The 16107-nt window shown below is 35.7% G+C and overlaps 1 protein-coding gene across 2 annotated transcripts in view; it reads right to left on the bottom strand.

Annotated features, from left to right (window-relative positions):
* Zc3h6 (zinc finger CCCH-type containing 6) overlaps positions 1–16107 on the bottom strand; it is a 54436-nt gene that overhangs the window by 19757 nt on the left and 18572 nt on the right. The window contains exons 2-4 of one of the 2 annotated variants that reach the window (XM_063230010.1): positions 11191–11371; positions 5104–5226; positions 1712–1988 (exon numbers count right to left, since the gene is read on the bottom strand). In XM_063230010.1, coding sequence (XP_063086080.1) covers positions 1712–1988; positions 5104–5226; positions 11191–11371 — 581 coding nt within the window. The remainder of the gene's footprint in view (positions 1–1711; positions 1989–5103; positions 5227–11190; positions 11372–16107) is intronic. The other variant, XM_063230011.1, reaches the window with a different exon arrangement.

Raw genomic sequence — 16107 nt, 5'->3', positions numbered from 1 at the left:
TTTCAAAAAATCTGTTAGAACCTCACTTCACCAAAGTTACACTAAATTAATAAATTTTCTAACAATCTTAAGACCTACAAAACAATCAATAAAAATATAAAAATGTATCACTTCCTTAAGAAATCAAAGAAACGAAATATGTATCTATATTCAATTCAAAGAATAAAGCACATTGTTGGTAGAAATTTGCATTTTTAATGCATTAGGGAAGTATAGTTATAAATTATTACACCTCCCTTATGGATATCTACTTGGTATATGGATCAAAATACGTGGCTGTGCCTTTTGAATCTTCAACTCTACTTTTTATAACTTACTCTTAAGAAAAAATATTTGTCAAGATGTTCTGATATATATATATATGTATTTCAGGGTCGGTCACAGAATTGGAAAAATAACCCAAATGAGAGCAATTTAAATCGCAATTAATTACTGTACTACAAACTAACTTAACAATTTAAGAGACCATAATACATTTAGTAGATGCTAAAAGTTTTTCATTAACTAGTGCAACTGAGATTCAATTTATGATTAAAGTCACAAAAATTGTTTTTTGTTGAAAATACTGGTGAGAAGATTTTCTAAGTTTTTGGAAAAATGTATCCACAAAATAACAATAATTATCATCTCTGGATGGTAGAGATTCAAATTATTTTTGTTTTAATTTTTGATAACTGCTGAGTTATTTCCCATGGGGACAATTTCCTTCAGTAGACCATTTATCACCTTCATTATTCAAAGGCAGACAAAAAATAAAATTAAAAAAGTGATAATTACTTTAAAGGGCAAAAAGGAAGAGCTTGAGAGAAAAACCCCCCGCGTGAAAGAACTGGCCAAGTCTTCCTTCAATTTTGCATTCTCCAAGTGAGATATCACGGACCCTACTATGAATAGATCTCAGGGACAGATTTACCCAATACAACTGCACAGATATAAATTCTTTTCCTTTGAGTTTGTTTAAACCTAGATTCATATTCTTTAAAGGAACTTTGCTTGAAAATAAAAAATAAAGTCAAAAAGTTAACCAAATTTACTCATTATTGTCTCCTCTTTTCAGAGATAAGGTGTGGCAGCTCACTACCTCAAGTTTACCTTGTTCCAGTTTTCTTGAAGCACAAATATCAACTGGCCATTATTTAACATTAATCTGAGCTTTTATATGACACATGGTTTCTTCACCATTGTCACTAGATGGTAACTTGCACTGGTTTCTACAAGAAGCAAGTGCCTCAGCATGACAGATAAATATGTGATCCCTGCAGAAATTTTTTAGATTATGTTTTTTGAATCCTAAAGGGTGTCCACTGCCCTGTGCAGATTTGCATAGCAAATATAATTGTTTTATAGCCTAGTAAAAGGATAGCTTCTCAGTAATCTATCTTTATTGGTCTTAAAATATAATGTAATACATAGAGTAACAGAGATAACTGGATGCTGAAATCACACAGTGGAGAAAGAAATATAATAGAGTTTTCTTATGTTTTATGTACTTTCAAAATCTTAGAAGACATAATTGAAATATTAAGATATCAAGCCTACTGAAACATTTATGGATTTGATCCTCAAGGTCTATAAAATAAAGGAAAATGAATTTAGATACCATACAAACAGCTAATCTTGAGAAAGGGCTAATAACTTTTAGTTTTACACTTGTATCTACCCATCCTAATAAAGTTTCTATATTCAAAACAGACTGTAAGTTCAAACTTACCTTGCTGAATTCCTTTTATTCTCTGTTTTTTCCCTGATTCTTTAGAAAATGATGACCCTAAAGAACTATTTGAGGTTTCTTTAGCTTGCCTGTAATGTTTCAGGTGATTGGCAAAATCTTCCTCTGTCTCATGACCATAGTTACCAAAGTTCTCATCACTGTAGTTACCGAAGTTATCATCACTGTAGGTACTATACTCATCATATTCTTTACTTTTAAATTTTTTGTTATGTTGACCCTTCTTTGATGTCATGTAGTTTCCTGATATATGTCCATGCTAAATGAAAATGGAAGATCATTAATAGGATTTTTCAATTATATGCATTAATTGATAGTAACATTGAATGTCTCCCTTCACCCCAGAAATTTGGAAGAAAAAACCAGAAAACAGTTATTAGTTCTAATTTTTCATTAGAACTTACAAATAATGTGCTTAAAGGTCAGAAAACTGCTACTCTGATGTTATTAAGCATTAGTTGTTAGTTTTTTGTTTTCCATATTGTATGTTTCAATGTCTACATGCACAGGAGTATTTAAAAATTCACACCATCATACATAAATTCCTTTTCTAAAAAACTGAAAATGCCCTTTTTAAAAATAGGGAAGAGCTGGGCATAGTGGCACACTCCTGTAATCCTAGCACTTAGGAGGTTGGGGGAGGAGGGTTGCTGCAAGTTTGAGGCCAGTCTGGGCTACAACATAAGTTCAACGTAAGTACACCATAAGTTCAAATTTGGTTAAGTTGAATGTAAGTTCAACACAAACCTCAACTTCATAGTGAAACCCTGTCTCAAAAAGAACAAAAATTAATAAAAATTAAAAAAAATAAAAATATAGAAGAGATAGTAAAACAATTAGCACTATGGGAAAATGAGTATTTTCTAATTTTTAAAAATCCTCAAATGACCCTATATTTAATGAAGACTGTATGAAAATTTTATAAAAAGAAAATGTGGGGCTGGGGATTTAGCTCAGTGGCATAAGCACCTGCCTTGCAAGCAGGCGGTCATGAGTTCAATCCCCGGTACCGATAAAAATGAAAAAGACAAAAAAAGAAAAGAAAAGAAAAGAAAATGTTAGTATCTAAGATCTAATAGAAAAAAACAGAGCTTCCTCCAATAGTGAAAAACATCTACTGAATAAATTACTCACTAGAGTGTTTATTAGATAAACATCGTTGATTTTATGGGTTCCTTACTAAAGCAGGGAACAACAAAAATATAATTTAGTCCTATGAGTTTATTTATTGACAGCGTCCAAGTCTATTCTTTTTGTTGAAGTACTTTAACTAGTTTTATCACATCCTGTTAATGGTTCTATTTTTTTGGTACTGAGGATCAAACTCATGACCTTGTGCTTGCCAGGCAGGCACTTATGCTGCTGAGCTAAATCCCTGGCCCCCTGTTAATGTTTTTAATAAAGCAAGAAAAAAATTATACCTAATTGCAATTTGACAATCTAGAAAAACTCAAACCATGCCTCATCATTAGCTCAAGCATTTTAAATGTGATATATATGCTAATACTTACCTAACTAGATAAAATTATGAACTACAGGATAATGCTTATCAAATTTGTAAAATGACAATTTAATAACACTTTGTTTAGCTTTACAAACTTGATTATACCGAAGGCAACAGAGCTAAAATATAGAAAAGCTCTAAGAACATAGTTATTTGGTTTATAACTTACAAGAGATTGGTAACACCAAATTAGAAACAAGAACAGAACTCTTATAGGCAAGCATGTTATTATCCTATCATAAAATAATATTTATATATTTGAGAAAAATACTTTGTTTGGAATTGTTTTCTTTTTTCCTCTTCTTTTCTTTTTCTTTCTTTTCCTTTGATCAAACCTAGGGCCTTAATCATGCTAGCCAAGTACTTTACTATTAAACTATTCCTTTAAGCCTGTTTTCTATTTAAAACATTTCAAATAATATTTTCACTTACAGGGGTTGATGTCACCTATCTCCAACATTCAGTACTACTTCATTTCTTAACCGTGCTGCGTGGAATGCTATGCTGTATTGTGAACTGAACGTCCTCCTAAAATCTGTATTTTACTCTAACCTGGGTACCACAGGATGTGACTACATTTGGACCCTTTACTACGGGGATTAAATTAAATGAGGCTGTCAGAGAAGACTCTAATGCAGTTTCATCCGTATCTTTATAAGAAGAGGAAACTCGGACAAAGGTCCCAGAGGTTCTTGTGTGCCGAGGGACAACCATGTGAGGACAAAGCGGCGGTGAGGGTCAGCCATCTAGAAACCAACGAGAGAGGCCTAGAACAGGCCACTCCCTCACAGTCCTCAGAGAAAACCAAGCCAGCAGATACCCCACGTTAGACTCTGAACTTTCAAACTATGAAAAAATAAATTGCTGCTGTTTAAACTACCTAGTCTACGGCATAAATGGCAATCAAAGCAAACTAATACATAATATATTTTTTATTTTCAAAGACTTAGAACTTGTAATACATCTGGCAAACCATATATGCTCCTGTGACAAACACAAACACATTTTTTTTAAAATATCAGAAACAACAAAAAAAAATCATTAAAAGTTTTTTTTCCCTTTAAAAGTCAATGCCTCGGGGCTGGGGATTTAGCTCAGCGGCATAAGCGCCTGCCCTGCAAGCAGGCAGCCGTGAGTTCAATCCCTGGTACCGATAAAAAAAAAAAGTCAATGCCTCAAAACCACAATATTATACACCTGACTACCATTTCCCCCCAAAATGGAAAAATAACAAGGGCCGGTAAGGAAGTGAAGGAGGTGGAGCCCTCATGCACCCCTGATGAGATGTAAGATAGCACACCTTTGTGGTTCTGCAGAAAGTGAGACAGAGTCAGAGGATCCAGCAATTCTACTCCTAGATATGGAGCTCAATGAATTGAGGAGGGGTTCAGGGAAGAATTCACACACTCATGTTAACAAGCAGCACTACACACAACAGCCAACAGGCAGAAGCAACCCAAGTGTCCACCGACAGAAGAACGGATAAATAAAATGTGGTTTTCACATAAAATATTATTTAGCCTTTTAGAAATGAAACTGATATATGCTACAACAGGAATGAACCCTAAAAACACATTAAGTGAAACAAGTCAAACACAAAAGGACAAATATTGTATGATTTCAAATACATGAGGTATCTAAAACAGGCAATTCATAGAAACACAAAAAATAATGGTTACCAGGGGCTGAGGGCAAAGCAAAAGGAGGTGTTTATTACTTAATGGGTACAAAATTTCTATTTAGGATGATTCCACTCTGGAAATGGTTTAATAAGATTGTTAATATACTCAATGCTGCTAAATTACACCTACAATGGTTAAAATGGTTATCTTTTATGTTATACATTTTATCACAATAAAAAAGGCAATACCTGAGAAAATGGAATGTCATAATCCCTGTAGAAACCAGTTCTTTTCTTATGGGAACTTTCTGTATGTTCAACATCTGAATCAAGGCTGTAGTCTGAACTGTCGTCACTCGATGGGGAATTATGCTGAAAGGGAAGGAAAATAAAACATTACATTTGCAAAAAGAAGGAAAATTAACTGATGACTTGATAAAGTTGTTTCAGAGGTGTGACTCAGCAGATGAGATTATTTTGGTAGACTCGGCAGTATTACTGAATAAATCTTGCTCCAAAGGCCACCATCAACTTCACTGAGGGTTTTCTAGGGAAAAGTATTTCTTTTCCTCTTTTCAAGGACCTCATCATGCCCCAAAACACTGAAGAAATTACAGTGCTGTCTATATAAACAAAGTCTCACTTGTACAAATAATAACAATTACACATTCGTACCTGTAAGAGTAGTGTTGGGAAATCGGCATACCAAGTATTACCTCTGGGAAATGAGATTAGAAGAGCCTTCTCTGGCGTTACTGGCTTTTTAAATGATTACCTTCATGTCACTCATACACAAATATACTATACTTTGTGGCTAATTAAGACAAACAAAAATCAAGCCTGTTTCCTGGCTTGTCTGCCTCACATTTCTTTTTCTTGTTTTTTTTTTTTTTTTTTTTTTTGTCTTTTTCGTTTTTATCGGTACCAGGGATCAAACTCACGACTGCCTGCTTACAAGGCAGGTGCTTATGCCACTGAACTAAATCCCCAGCCCCTTCCTCACATTTCTTAAACATGTAGTTCATCCTGTACCCTGAAGCTACCTCCTGATTAACCTCAAAATGCTGCGTACATAGTAAGTCTCAGTATCTAAACTGTTTCTCCCAAACTAGCGCATCAGAATTAACTAGGGATTGAACCCAGGGCCTCTGCACTAAGCACCATCCCTAGAACCACTCCTTACCCCACCCTGTCCCCAGTGCTTCTTTAGTGCTTCTGTCACTAAGGAGCTAGTCTGGGCTTGAATTTGCACTCCTGCCTCAGCCCCCCAGAGTGCTGTGATTAAAGGCGTGGACCACCATGACAATATCGTGAGGGCACGAAGGCAACCTGTAGAAAGGCCCACATGGCAACAGATTATAGGATCTCTGAAAATCTGAAAGAATTCCCTTTTGAAAAGAGTTGGCCCTTGTGCTTCTTAGTTGGAGAGGTTCTAAACTATATTCTTCAAAAAGCCTACTGGACTTTTGACCCTCTGAAATCAATTTTTAAGGTAGTACTTTTCTATAAAATGATCCATTTCATCTTAATGAAATATATATATATAGTCCAGGCTGGCCTTGAGGTTGCTATATAGACCAGGCTGGCTTCAAATTTGGGTTCCTCTGACATCATCCTTCCTAGGCCTGGTATTAAAGTGTGCACCACCATACCCTGTTCTTCCTCTTGGTTTTTCTATTTTATTTCATAAATTTATATAAATAAATCTCTGTTCTGATTTCCTTTTTAGCATATCAAAACTTTTGTTTTCTTGCTTGGTCTACTGGTCAGCTTTCTGTTGCTGGGCCAAAGAACCTGATACAATTTATAAGGAAGAGAAGTCTACTTTAGCTCACAGTTTCAGATGTGTCAGTCCATAGTTATCTGGCTCCAATGCAGAATGTGGTCCAGGAAGCTGCTCAGTTCCTGGCAGCCAGGAAGCAGGATGGGTTGGAAAGAACTAGAGAAGAAGAGGCCAAGGACCACATCTAGTCCTGGAGGTCATGCTTCCATGACCCACTGCCCTCAATGAGGCCCCACCTCTTAATAGCCCATTCAGCTATGACCACCTCAATGGTTTAACCCCCTAAGGAGGTTAGGACCCTCACAGTCCAATCATTTCTCTAGAAGTTTCTTAATGCAGTCAAGCTCTCAGGCAAGATTAACTAGCACAATTAGTGTGGTCAATGATTTATAAACATTACCTTTTAAATACTATGGGATTGTTTTCACTCTGATTGTCAAGTTGGTTGTTTCTTTTGTTTTGCTGCACTTAGGATGGAACCCAAGCCTCATGCATTCTATGCAACTGTCCTACAACTGAATCCCAGTCTCTTGTTCTAATTTATTAAGTGTTGCTTATAACTACTTTAAGTACTCCCTTTTTATTTACCTTATTTTCCACTGTCTTTCTGGGTTTTTTTTACTTTGGTGGCTAGCTCACCTTTTTAACATTTTTGTTTATTTTTACTGCTATGGATACTTATTACTATATTATTCAGATAATTGCTTTAGGAATATATCATACATACTGACATAACATCAAGAAATTGATATATAGCAAGATTTTATCATCATTATTTTCATGAAGTTTCTGCAGTTTAATCTGTTTCCCTTGTGTTTGAAAGGCTATTCACAATATGCATTTAAATTACCAAACAGAAAGAAAGTTTAGTTTTTTGACTTTTCTTTTGTGGTAGTAGAGATTGAACCCAGGGCCTCGCCTTCCCATTGAGCTACATCTCCATGTTCCCAATCCCCCCATACTTTTTTTTTTTTTTGAGACAGTATTTCACTGTCTGCAAATTGCCCAGGCCAGGCTAGAACTTGTAATTTTCCTACCTCACCTTCCCCAAGTGCAAACTGAAAGGGTTTTGGCCCAGATGGGACACTGTAGCCAGAAAAAGCCTGAACCAGAACCTCCCCTGCCCCTAGAGATTTACCTGTGACTCTATCTCCCCCCACCCTTAGGAATCCACCCCTGGCGCCAAACATGTGCCAATGAGATACCTGTGCATCTCTAATGGCCCTAGGGCACTACCCTAAGCTTAGGCTACTTATATACCCCTCCAGCCACGGTCAGCTAGAGAGATCCCTGGACTCCAGCGGGGGTGGGGGGAGAGGGGAGGGGGTAGGGGGAGGGGGGAGGGTGGGGGGTGGGGGGTGTCGGTTATCTCTCTCCGTGTTCTCAGAATAAAGGCCTCTTTTGTTTTATTCTTCATATCTCTTGGAAATAATCCTATCACGAACCACCACGCCTATCTTTTACTTTATTGCATTGAGGTTTGCAGTGTTTCTTTGTATTATTTCTACTCTATTAATTGTAACTTTCTTTATCACTTATGATACAGTCAATTCTTATGAGTATTCGAAGCCTACTTTTGTTTTTTGGGCTGAAGATTAAATCCAGGGCTTCATTCATGCTACTACCAAGTTACTCCTCAGTCTATGTGTGCTTGATCGGATGTTATATGAGTAAGCTTTGATTAGATTCAAAGCTTAATACACATTTACAATTTCCCTTCACTGTCTTACCATCTTTCTAATCACTAAGTTGAGCTCCTTCAACTAAGAGTAGTATATTGTTGTTTCTCCTATTATTAATAAGTTCTATTTCTTCTTCTAGTCCATATAATTTCTGCTTTACGAAAATTGCTGCCTTGGGAAATATAAACATTAATAATGTATATCTTCAATGAAATTATAATATTTACTGTTCTTTGGTTTTTAATCGGTTTTTGAGCTACATTTACTTTTTCAGATAGCAACTTTGTGATTTTGGCCTCCTCTTTCTCTGCCTTTGCATAATATAGCTTTACCATGCTTCATAGCTTTCTTTTTTCCCTTTGTATCTTCCTTTTATCCACAGCTTAGAGTTGGATTTTGCATAGCTAGAGCATAGATCTTTTCGTATTTAAAATGGCTTACATTTTTGCTTCAATGATTGCCTTCACACTGCTCTTACCTAATAACCCTAGTGCCTACTTTGGTCCACACTTTCTTTACCAAAGCAGCAACACTAAAATCAGGCAGTAATCTCTTGTTCCTTCTCTGTTTCATTCCCAGGGTAATAATTTAAAGTAACATCCTTTTACTCTCAGTTAATAATTAAAGGTAATCCTGTTTACCACACACTGTTCTGTCCTTTCTGACCAGCTTTACAGTTGTGATGCTCTGATTCATAATACACTGTTCCTCTTACAGGCATCATTTATTTGTTTTATAAACATAATAATAAATAAATATAATATATAACATATAAATATATATATATATTATATAATATAAATAATAAATAAATATGCATGTACATATAGGCCTCAGTAATTCTGATTATCTGAACTTATTCTGTAACAGGCTCATGTTATCAATATTTCTTCAACTCTTACATATACAGGTTGTGTGGATCCTGAACTTTGCAGGTCAATATCTAGCTGGATATAAAATCAATAGTTTGCATTGATTATCTTATTTAAATTTGTCACTGTATTATCTTTTGGCGCAATAATATTGTTGATGTCAAAAATTTCACATAAATCTGAATGTTTTTCTTAACAAGGGATTTGGGATTTTGCCCAAATGGCCAAATAATTTTTTCCGAATTCTATTTTTGCTGTTGGATTATTGCTTGTGTTATTTTCCTATTTTTAAAAAAATCACTGTAAAATATTACATTTTACAGGGCAAGGGAAATAGTTTAGTGGCATAATGCCTGCCTGGCAAGTACAAGGTCCTGAGTTTAATTTCCAGTACTCTCCCCGAAAATGAAATTTTACATATGGTTGTGAACTTTCTTTCTTTTCCAAGAGTACTGTTCTTTCCGTTATTCTCTTTTTTTCTTACACTTTCTCTAGAATGTGACCATAGTCCTACCCTGATTCTCATGTGCAAAGGGAGGAATCTTTCTTAATTTCAGGGCTATCGGGTTACCTCATCTGTTGACAGAACGAAGTACTCAAAAACATGGCTGAAAGCCAAAGTTGATGGTGCAGACCTGTGATCCCAGCATTTGAGAGGCTAAGGCAGGAGGATCACCACAAGCACAAGGCCAGCCTGGGCTGAACAGTAAGTTCAAGACCAACATGAACTACATAGTGAAACTGTCTCAGAAAACAAACAAACAAAGCAAGCGATGACAACAAAAGAAGGCTGGGCATCTTCTGGGACGTGCTTTTTCTGCTTCCTTCCCCCCATTCATTCTCTGATCATTTCTTTTCTGGTTTACTATGAGTGTTGCTCAATTTAGATTCTACTTCTAGAAGCTACCTCTTCAGCGTATGACTGTGTCCTAGAAAAAGGGACCTGGTTGCTGAGCACGAGTTCATCAGGTCCCGACTAATCTAACACCACCCAATTTTCTGTAGTAACCTCATAGCCAAGTATGAAGCACAACTAGTAAAGCTCCCTCTTGGTGTCTACTGTCACTCACAGACAGGCACCTGAGACTTCCACGCTGGACAGATCCATTTCAGATTAGTGCCTGCTGGAAATCTGTTTTCTGGAGGCACCTTTAACTTCCTTTGCTTCATTCCACACAGCTGCCGATTCCCACCCTCGTCTTGTTGATATCGCTTTGTGGCACCCCTGTGAATTTCTGAGGTTTACAGGGGTAACTTGCTACCCCATGTTTTATAGTTGTTGTTGATGAGTTTTGGCTTTTGTTATCCTAATCTCCTAATTGCTTTGGGGGAAATTCAGGGAGTTTCCAAAACTGCTGCCGCCTTTCTGTGATTTGCCTTTTTTCCCCTAAACTCACGTTATTCTCCATCATTTTATTTTATTTTGATAGGATTATTGATCACTATTTTATTCCTGATAGCATTTATTTTTCAACTGCCTGACTTTCTCTCCTTTCCATTTCCATGTATTTTGTATAAAAGCAAACATTTTCATTTACCATTGTACCCCCAGCACATAGCGCAGAGCAGCAATGGTGAACCTTCTAGAGCTTTCAGTACTTCCAACAGTGAGCACACTGTGGCATTGTGACTCTGGTTGCTACCACCAGCGTAGAAGCTTCTACAATATGAACAGGATGACATATGTGAGTATGTAAGCAGATGGATACTGCTGGTGCTGCTCTGAAGAGTGGGACTCTTTCCCTAACTTTCTAATATCCTTGCATAAAATCTTCCATACATAAAAGATTATTCTAAAAATCTTCATTGTTACCTTATTTTTAAATATTTTAATTCATGAAATCTTTGTTTAGAATGTATTAAAAATGTAAATAAAAATATGATTCTATTTTATTTAAAAAATAGGTAATAATTTATACTTTCTAATTTTAAGTCTTTCACAGCTCATAAAAATGTATTTAAAAAGTATGAAAAAAACAGAAAATAGATCCTTACTAACCTTATGTTTCTCACGTTTCCTCCTTTTGGATTTTTTCTTCTCTCTTTCTTTCTTGTGTTTTTTTCTTGATTTTCTGTAGGTTTTCTCAGTTTTATGCTTTTCATCCTCTTTTGTTTGCTGTTCTTGTGTTTCTTCAAATCCTGCATCATCTATTTCACCATCTTCTAATTCACCATCTTCTCTATAGAACACAATGAAAGTTTTAAATTTTCAAATGGTAGTTCTAAAACAAGTCTGACAGAAACAAAGAAAAGATAAGAACCAACAATTTAAAGATAAGCCTTCATAGACTCAAATACTAAATATTTTACATTTGAAAAACCTTTTAAAAATAAAAGAAGCACTGGGCATGGTGGCACATGCCTATAATCTCAGCACTCAGGAGACTGAGGAAGGAGGATAGTTGCAAGTTTGAGGCCAGGCTGGGCTAAAAAGGGAGCATAAGTTCAGCCTGAATGGCATAGCCCTGTCTCAAAAGACCAAAAAAAAAAAAAAAAAAGACAGACATATTATTTAATAGTAGGGCATTTGCCTATCACATACAGGTCCTGGGTTTGATCCCCAATTCTGGGGGGTGGGGCAGGGAGACAATTCTCAGCAGTAAAAATTTGTCTACCTCTAATTTAGATAAGTAGCTCTGACTCTCCCAAATTGAATGAATACATAAACACAATATACTACTACCCCAAAGTATTATGGCTACCATCCACTAAACTACCTTTAGGGGGAAAAAAGTCTAAACTATATTTGTGGAAACACTAATTACAGGAGAGAATTTTTAACTTAGTGGCCCATAGGCATCAATAAAAAGCTGTTAGATAAAAGGCTTCATTTGGTGGTACACAGCTGTAATACCAGCGCCTCGGAGGCTGAGGCAGAAGGATTGCTGGGAGTTACAAGACCATAGTGAGTTCAAGCCCAGCCTGAAATACACAGTGAGACCCTGTCTTAATAAATAAGTAAATAAATATTTCTTAACAACAAATTAAACTTTAATAACAAAATATTAATATGTAGAAAACCCAACCCACAAAAATGTAAGTTCCTTAACTTGAATCTGTGAAAAATATAATAAATTACACATTTAATTCTGCTTCCTGAATTGTAATATCTTCACTATTATGGAAGCTGACCCTTAGAAACTGAGTTTTATATTGATGTGACATCTTTATAGAATCCAAGGTGTTCATAAGTGATATTTTAAAATGCAGATAATTGATACACACAGGAAGATGAATATATAAAACAATTTAAACATTTAATCATGCTTCCATAACACTGCGATTTGAAAAATGCAAACTACAACAAACAACACATGGAAGTGCAGACTGGCAGCAAATGAGAAGCATCCAAACTATGGTGTATGCGTTTTAGAGGACTTTATAATTATTAGGAAATGTGTAATTTTAAAACACAAAATTGGTGATGTCACTCTTCTGCTAAAAATGTTCAATAATGTTATGATGTTTGAAATTTATTTCAAAATAATATACTGGAGAAACCAGGGACATAGCACAGTGGCACAGCACCTGCCTGGCAGCACAAGATCCTGAGTTTGAGTCCCAGTACCAAAATGACCCACTGGAGCCAGGCATGGTGGTACACTGGTAATCCCAGCCCGTGGGAGGCTGAGGCAGGAGGATCACCTGGCCTTGGAATAGAGTGTGTGTGGCTGGCCTTGGAATAGAGTCAGTTCAAGGCCAGCCTAAACTATATAGTGCAATCCTGTCTCAAAAAACAAACAAACAAACAAAATCTTCTGGGAATACAGGAAGTGGCTTCAAGAATGGCTATGAGTTGGTCATCACTGAAACTATAGGATGTGTATGGGAGGATTCATTCTACTAGTCTTCATATATTTAAAGTTTTCTGTAATAAAAAGCTAATCTTCAATGCCCTTCTGGCCTGAGGATATCAAATCTCCCTGACACTGCCAAAAAGCCCTTTATAGTTGAGTCCTTGCTTGTGTAGCTACTTTCAGTTTCTTACTCAGCTATTTTGATTTCAGTTTCTCAAATCTTTAAGCCTTAAACATTTTCTAAAATCTCATGCTCCCCCTCACACACACTGGCACCTAGATAGTTCCAGTGTAATATTTAGGAGCTAGTGTAGATGTCATTTTCTCCAGGATGCCTCTCCTTACCACTCAAGGTTAGGTGAGAGGTTCCATTGTATGTGCTGCCTAACAACCCCTACCTTCATCTTATCTCTGCACTATGCGCAATATATTCAAAGATGTTATTGGTTGGTGAAACAGGATACATGGCTGCTCATATTACACATACAGTACATCTAGCAACAGCATATCTAGCTATGTATCTCTAGTATTTAGCACAGTACCCTGCTGCTTACTGAATGACTGAATGCAGACTAACCATAACTCCTGCAGTGTAGGACAGGTACATGGTCCAGCTTAAATTGAATGTAAAATCATTGCCATTTTCCCCCAGTTTATATTCAAGTCAAGAGTTATACATTACTTAGATGCACTGGAAAATTTCTTGTGAGATAGGCCTGTCATTCCAGCTACTTACATGAAAATATTCTGAACTAAAACTATAAAACTTTATGGCTCAAGAAAAATCAGTGCATATATTCACCAGGAGGACAAGTATAAAATGCCCTTAGCAGTTTTACTTAATAGTTAAGAAACTGTAAACCCAAATCTTATCAACATATAGACATATAAATTGTGCTTTATATAATAGAATACTATAAAGAAAAATTAACTGCTGATATATAAAATAATGTGTGACTCTTGCTGAATAATGAGTGAAAATGCTAGGTGCAAGATACTACTATATGGTTTTATTTATATGCACTTTAAGAACAGAAAAATTAATTATAGTGCCAGCAGGCAGGCTAATGACTGTCTCTTGGCAGAGTATAACTGATCTGGGGTGTTCAAATGTTCCATACATTAAACGGTGTTGTGACTATTGTATGTACATAAGTATGTATATTTTTGTTAAAATTCATGAAGTAGTACGTACATTTGACAATTATATATTTTATTGTCTACATTTATACCACGGGGCTCAGGATTTAGCTCAGCAGCACAAGTGCCTGCCTTGCAAGTGTGTGGTTGTGAGTTCGATCCCTGGTACTGATAAAAAAGAAAAAGACAAAAAAAAACACCCTACATTTAAACCACAATAAAATTTTCATTATAAAAATGTTAATATCTTGGATCAGTTCATATTTAGAATTTTAACTATAGTTATTTAAGAACATAAAGAACTGAAACTAAAAAGTCTACATATGAATGTATTTCCTACTTTACAAAATCATTGAAGAGTTAAGTATGGGTATTTATATTTGTAATTGGATATAGAACTTTGCAAGTTTTAAAGTTTTTCTTTTTCCTCAGCCTTCTTATCATTTCAGCATTTATACAAGAACAGATATAAATTTATGTTTGTTACAAAAATGGAAGAGATAGAAGAAAGGACAATGGTTCACACTCCGATGAACTGTTTCCGAATGCTGTGAGCATAATGGAAAGAGGAGGAGATTTAATGGGATGGAAGGTGGATTCTAATTCCAGCTCTGTCATTAAATTAAAATAAAGTTTTCTTGACCAAGCAACCAATAATATATCAGACTCTAAGCTAGATTTGTGACCTTAATTCTTCTCAATAGAAATGAGAAGTGCATAGCATTCTCCACATTTTCAATTAGTGCAACTTTATTTTTTAATAGCTGTTTTGTTAACTAAACCCAAGATATTTTTTAATCTAATAAAAAGTTCCTAAGTCAATTATGTATTGATGACTTATTAATTATAGAAATAATAGTTATTATGTTCCTTTCAGGAAAGTGGCATATTCATATTCTTGTACCAAAGACTAGTAAGTACTGTAACTGATTAGTTAATGACTAAAATTGTTTTTAAAAAAGTTTATCAGGGCCGGGGATTTAGCTCAATGGAGCAAGCACCTGCCTGGCAAGCATGAGGTTGTAAGTTTGATACCCATACCAAAAAAAAAAAAAAAAAGAGAGAGAGTTCATCTCCTAGACAAATTCAGAGAGACAGAAAGTAGGTTAGGAGCTGACACAGAAATTAAAAGATAGGGGAGTGGCTAACAATGGCCAGGGGGGCTGGAGATTTAGCTGAGTGGCATAAGTGTTGACCAAAAAACCACAAAATCCCCCCAAAACAAAAACAACAGCTATGGGGTTTCTCCATGGAATGAGGAAAATGTTCTTAAACTTAGATGATAAGAACAGCACAACCCTGCTTCTACTAAAACTGATGAATTAGATGCTTTAACACAGTTAATTTTTTTAACACAGTTAATTTTAATGATGTTTTTAAAAATAAGGTTACAAAAATATTTTCCTTCTACATTTAAATATCTAGATTGGAGGCAAGTGGAGAAAATAATAATACATTACGGTGTAAGTTTAAAACTTTGATAGTGAGGTCAGTGCCCTCACTATCTAAAATAGGTTCTTTACCTAAAAATAATTATTCATTAAATCATTATAAACTGATATTCCTCAATAAAGGATGCTAATTTTCTCCATTCTGGTAGTGTTGCCTATTATTATAAGTTAACTTGAACCCACAAGTAGTCTGTATCTTTATAATTGCTTAAAGGCTCCTGTTACAAGATATAGACCAGAAACTGAGCCATCTACAAGAAACAGAAAGGCCTCCATAAAAGAAGATTCAAGCACTCTTGATGAGTGACAATTCAAGGACATTACTCATGAATACAAACATCCCAGAGTATGCTCAGCACAAAAAGTAGACATTTTTTAGAACACGCCAAGTGAGTGTGTCAGGATTTCTCCACAGTCCAGGAGCAACCAACTTAATAGAATGACTGCCTTTCTTTCTTTTTTTGGCACCGGGAATCAAACCCACGATGACCTCCTGTGAGCCACGCAGGTGCTGTGCTGCTGTGCTAT

This window comes from Cavia porcellus, unplaced genomic scaffold (assembly GCF_034190915.1).
Source record: "Cavia porcellus strain 051 isolate PalLab524CR breed Dunkin Hartley unplaced genomic scaffold, mCavPor4.1 scaffold_18, whole genome shotgun sequence".
Lineage (NCBI taxonomy): Eukaryota > Metazoa > Chordata > Mammalia > Rodentia > Caviidae > Cavia > Cavia porcellus.
Note: the sequence above shows the minus strand (reverse complement) of the source record. Positions and strands in the feature narration are given on the sequence as shown.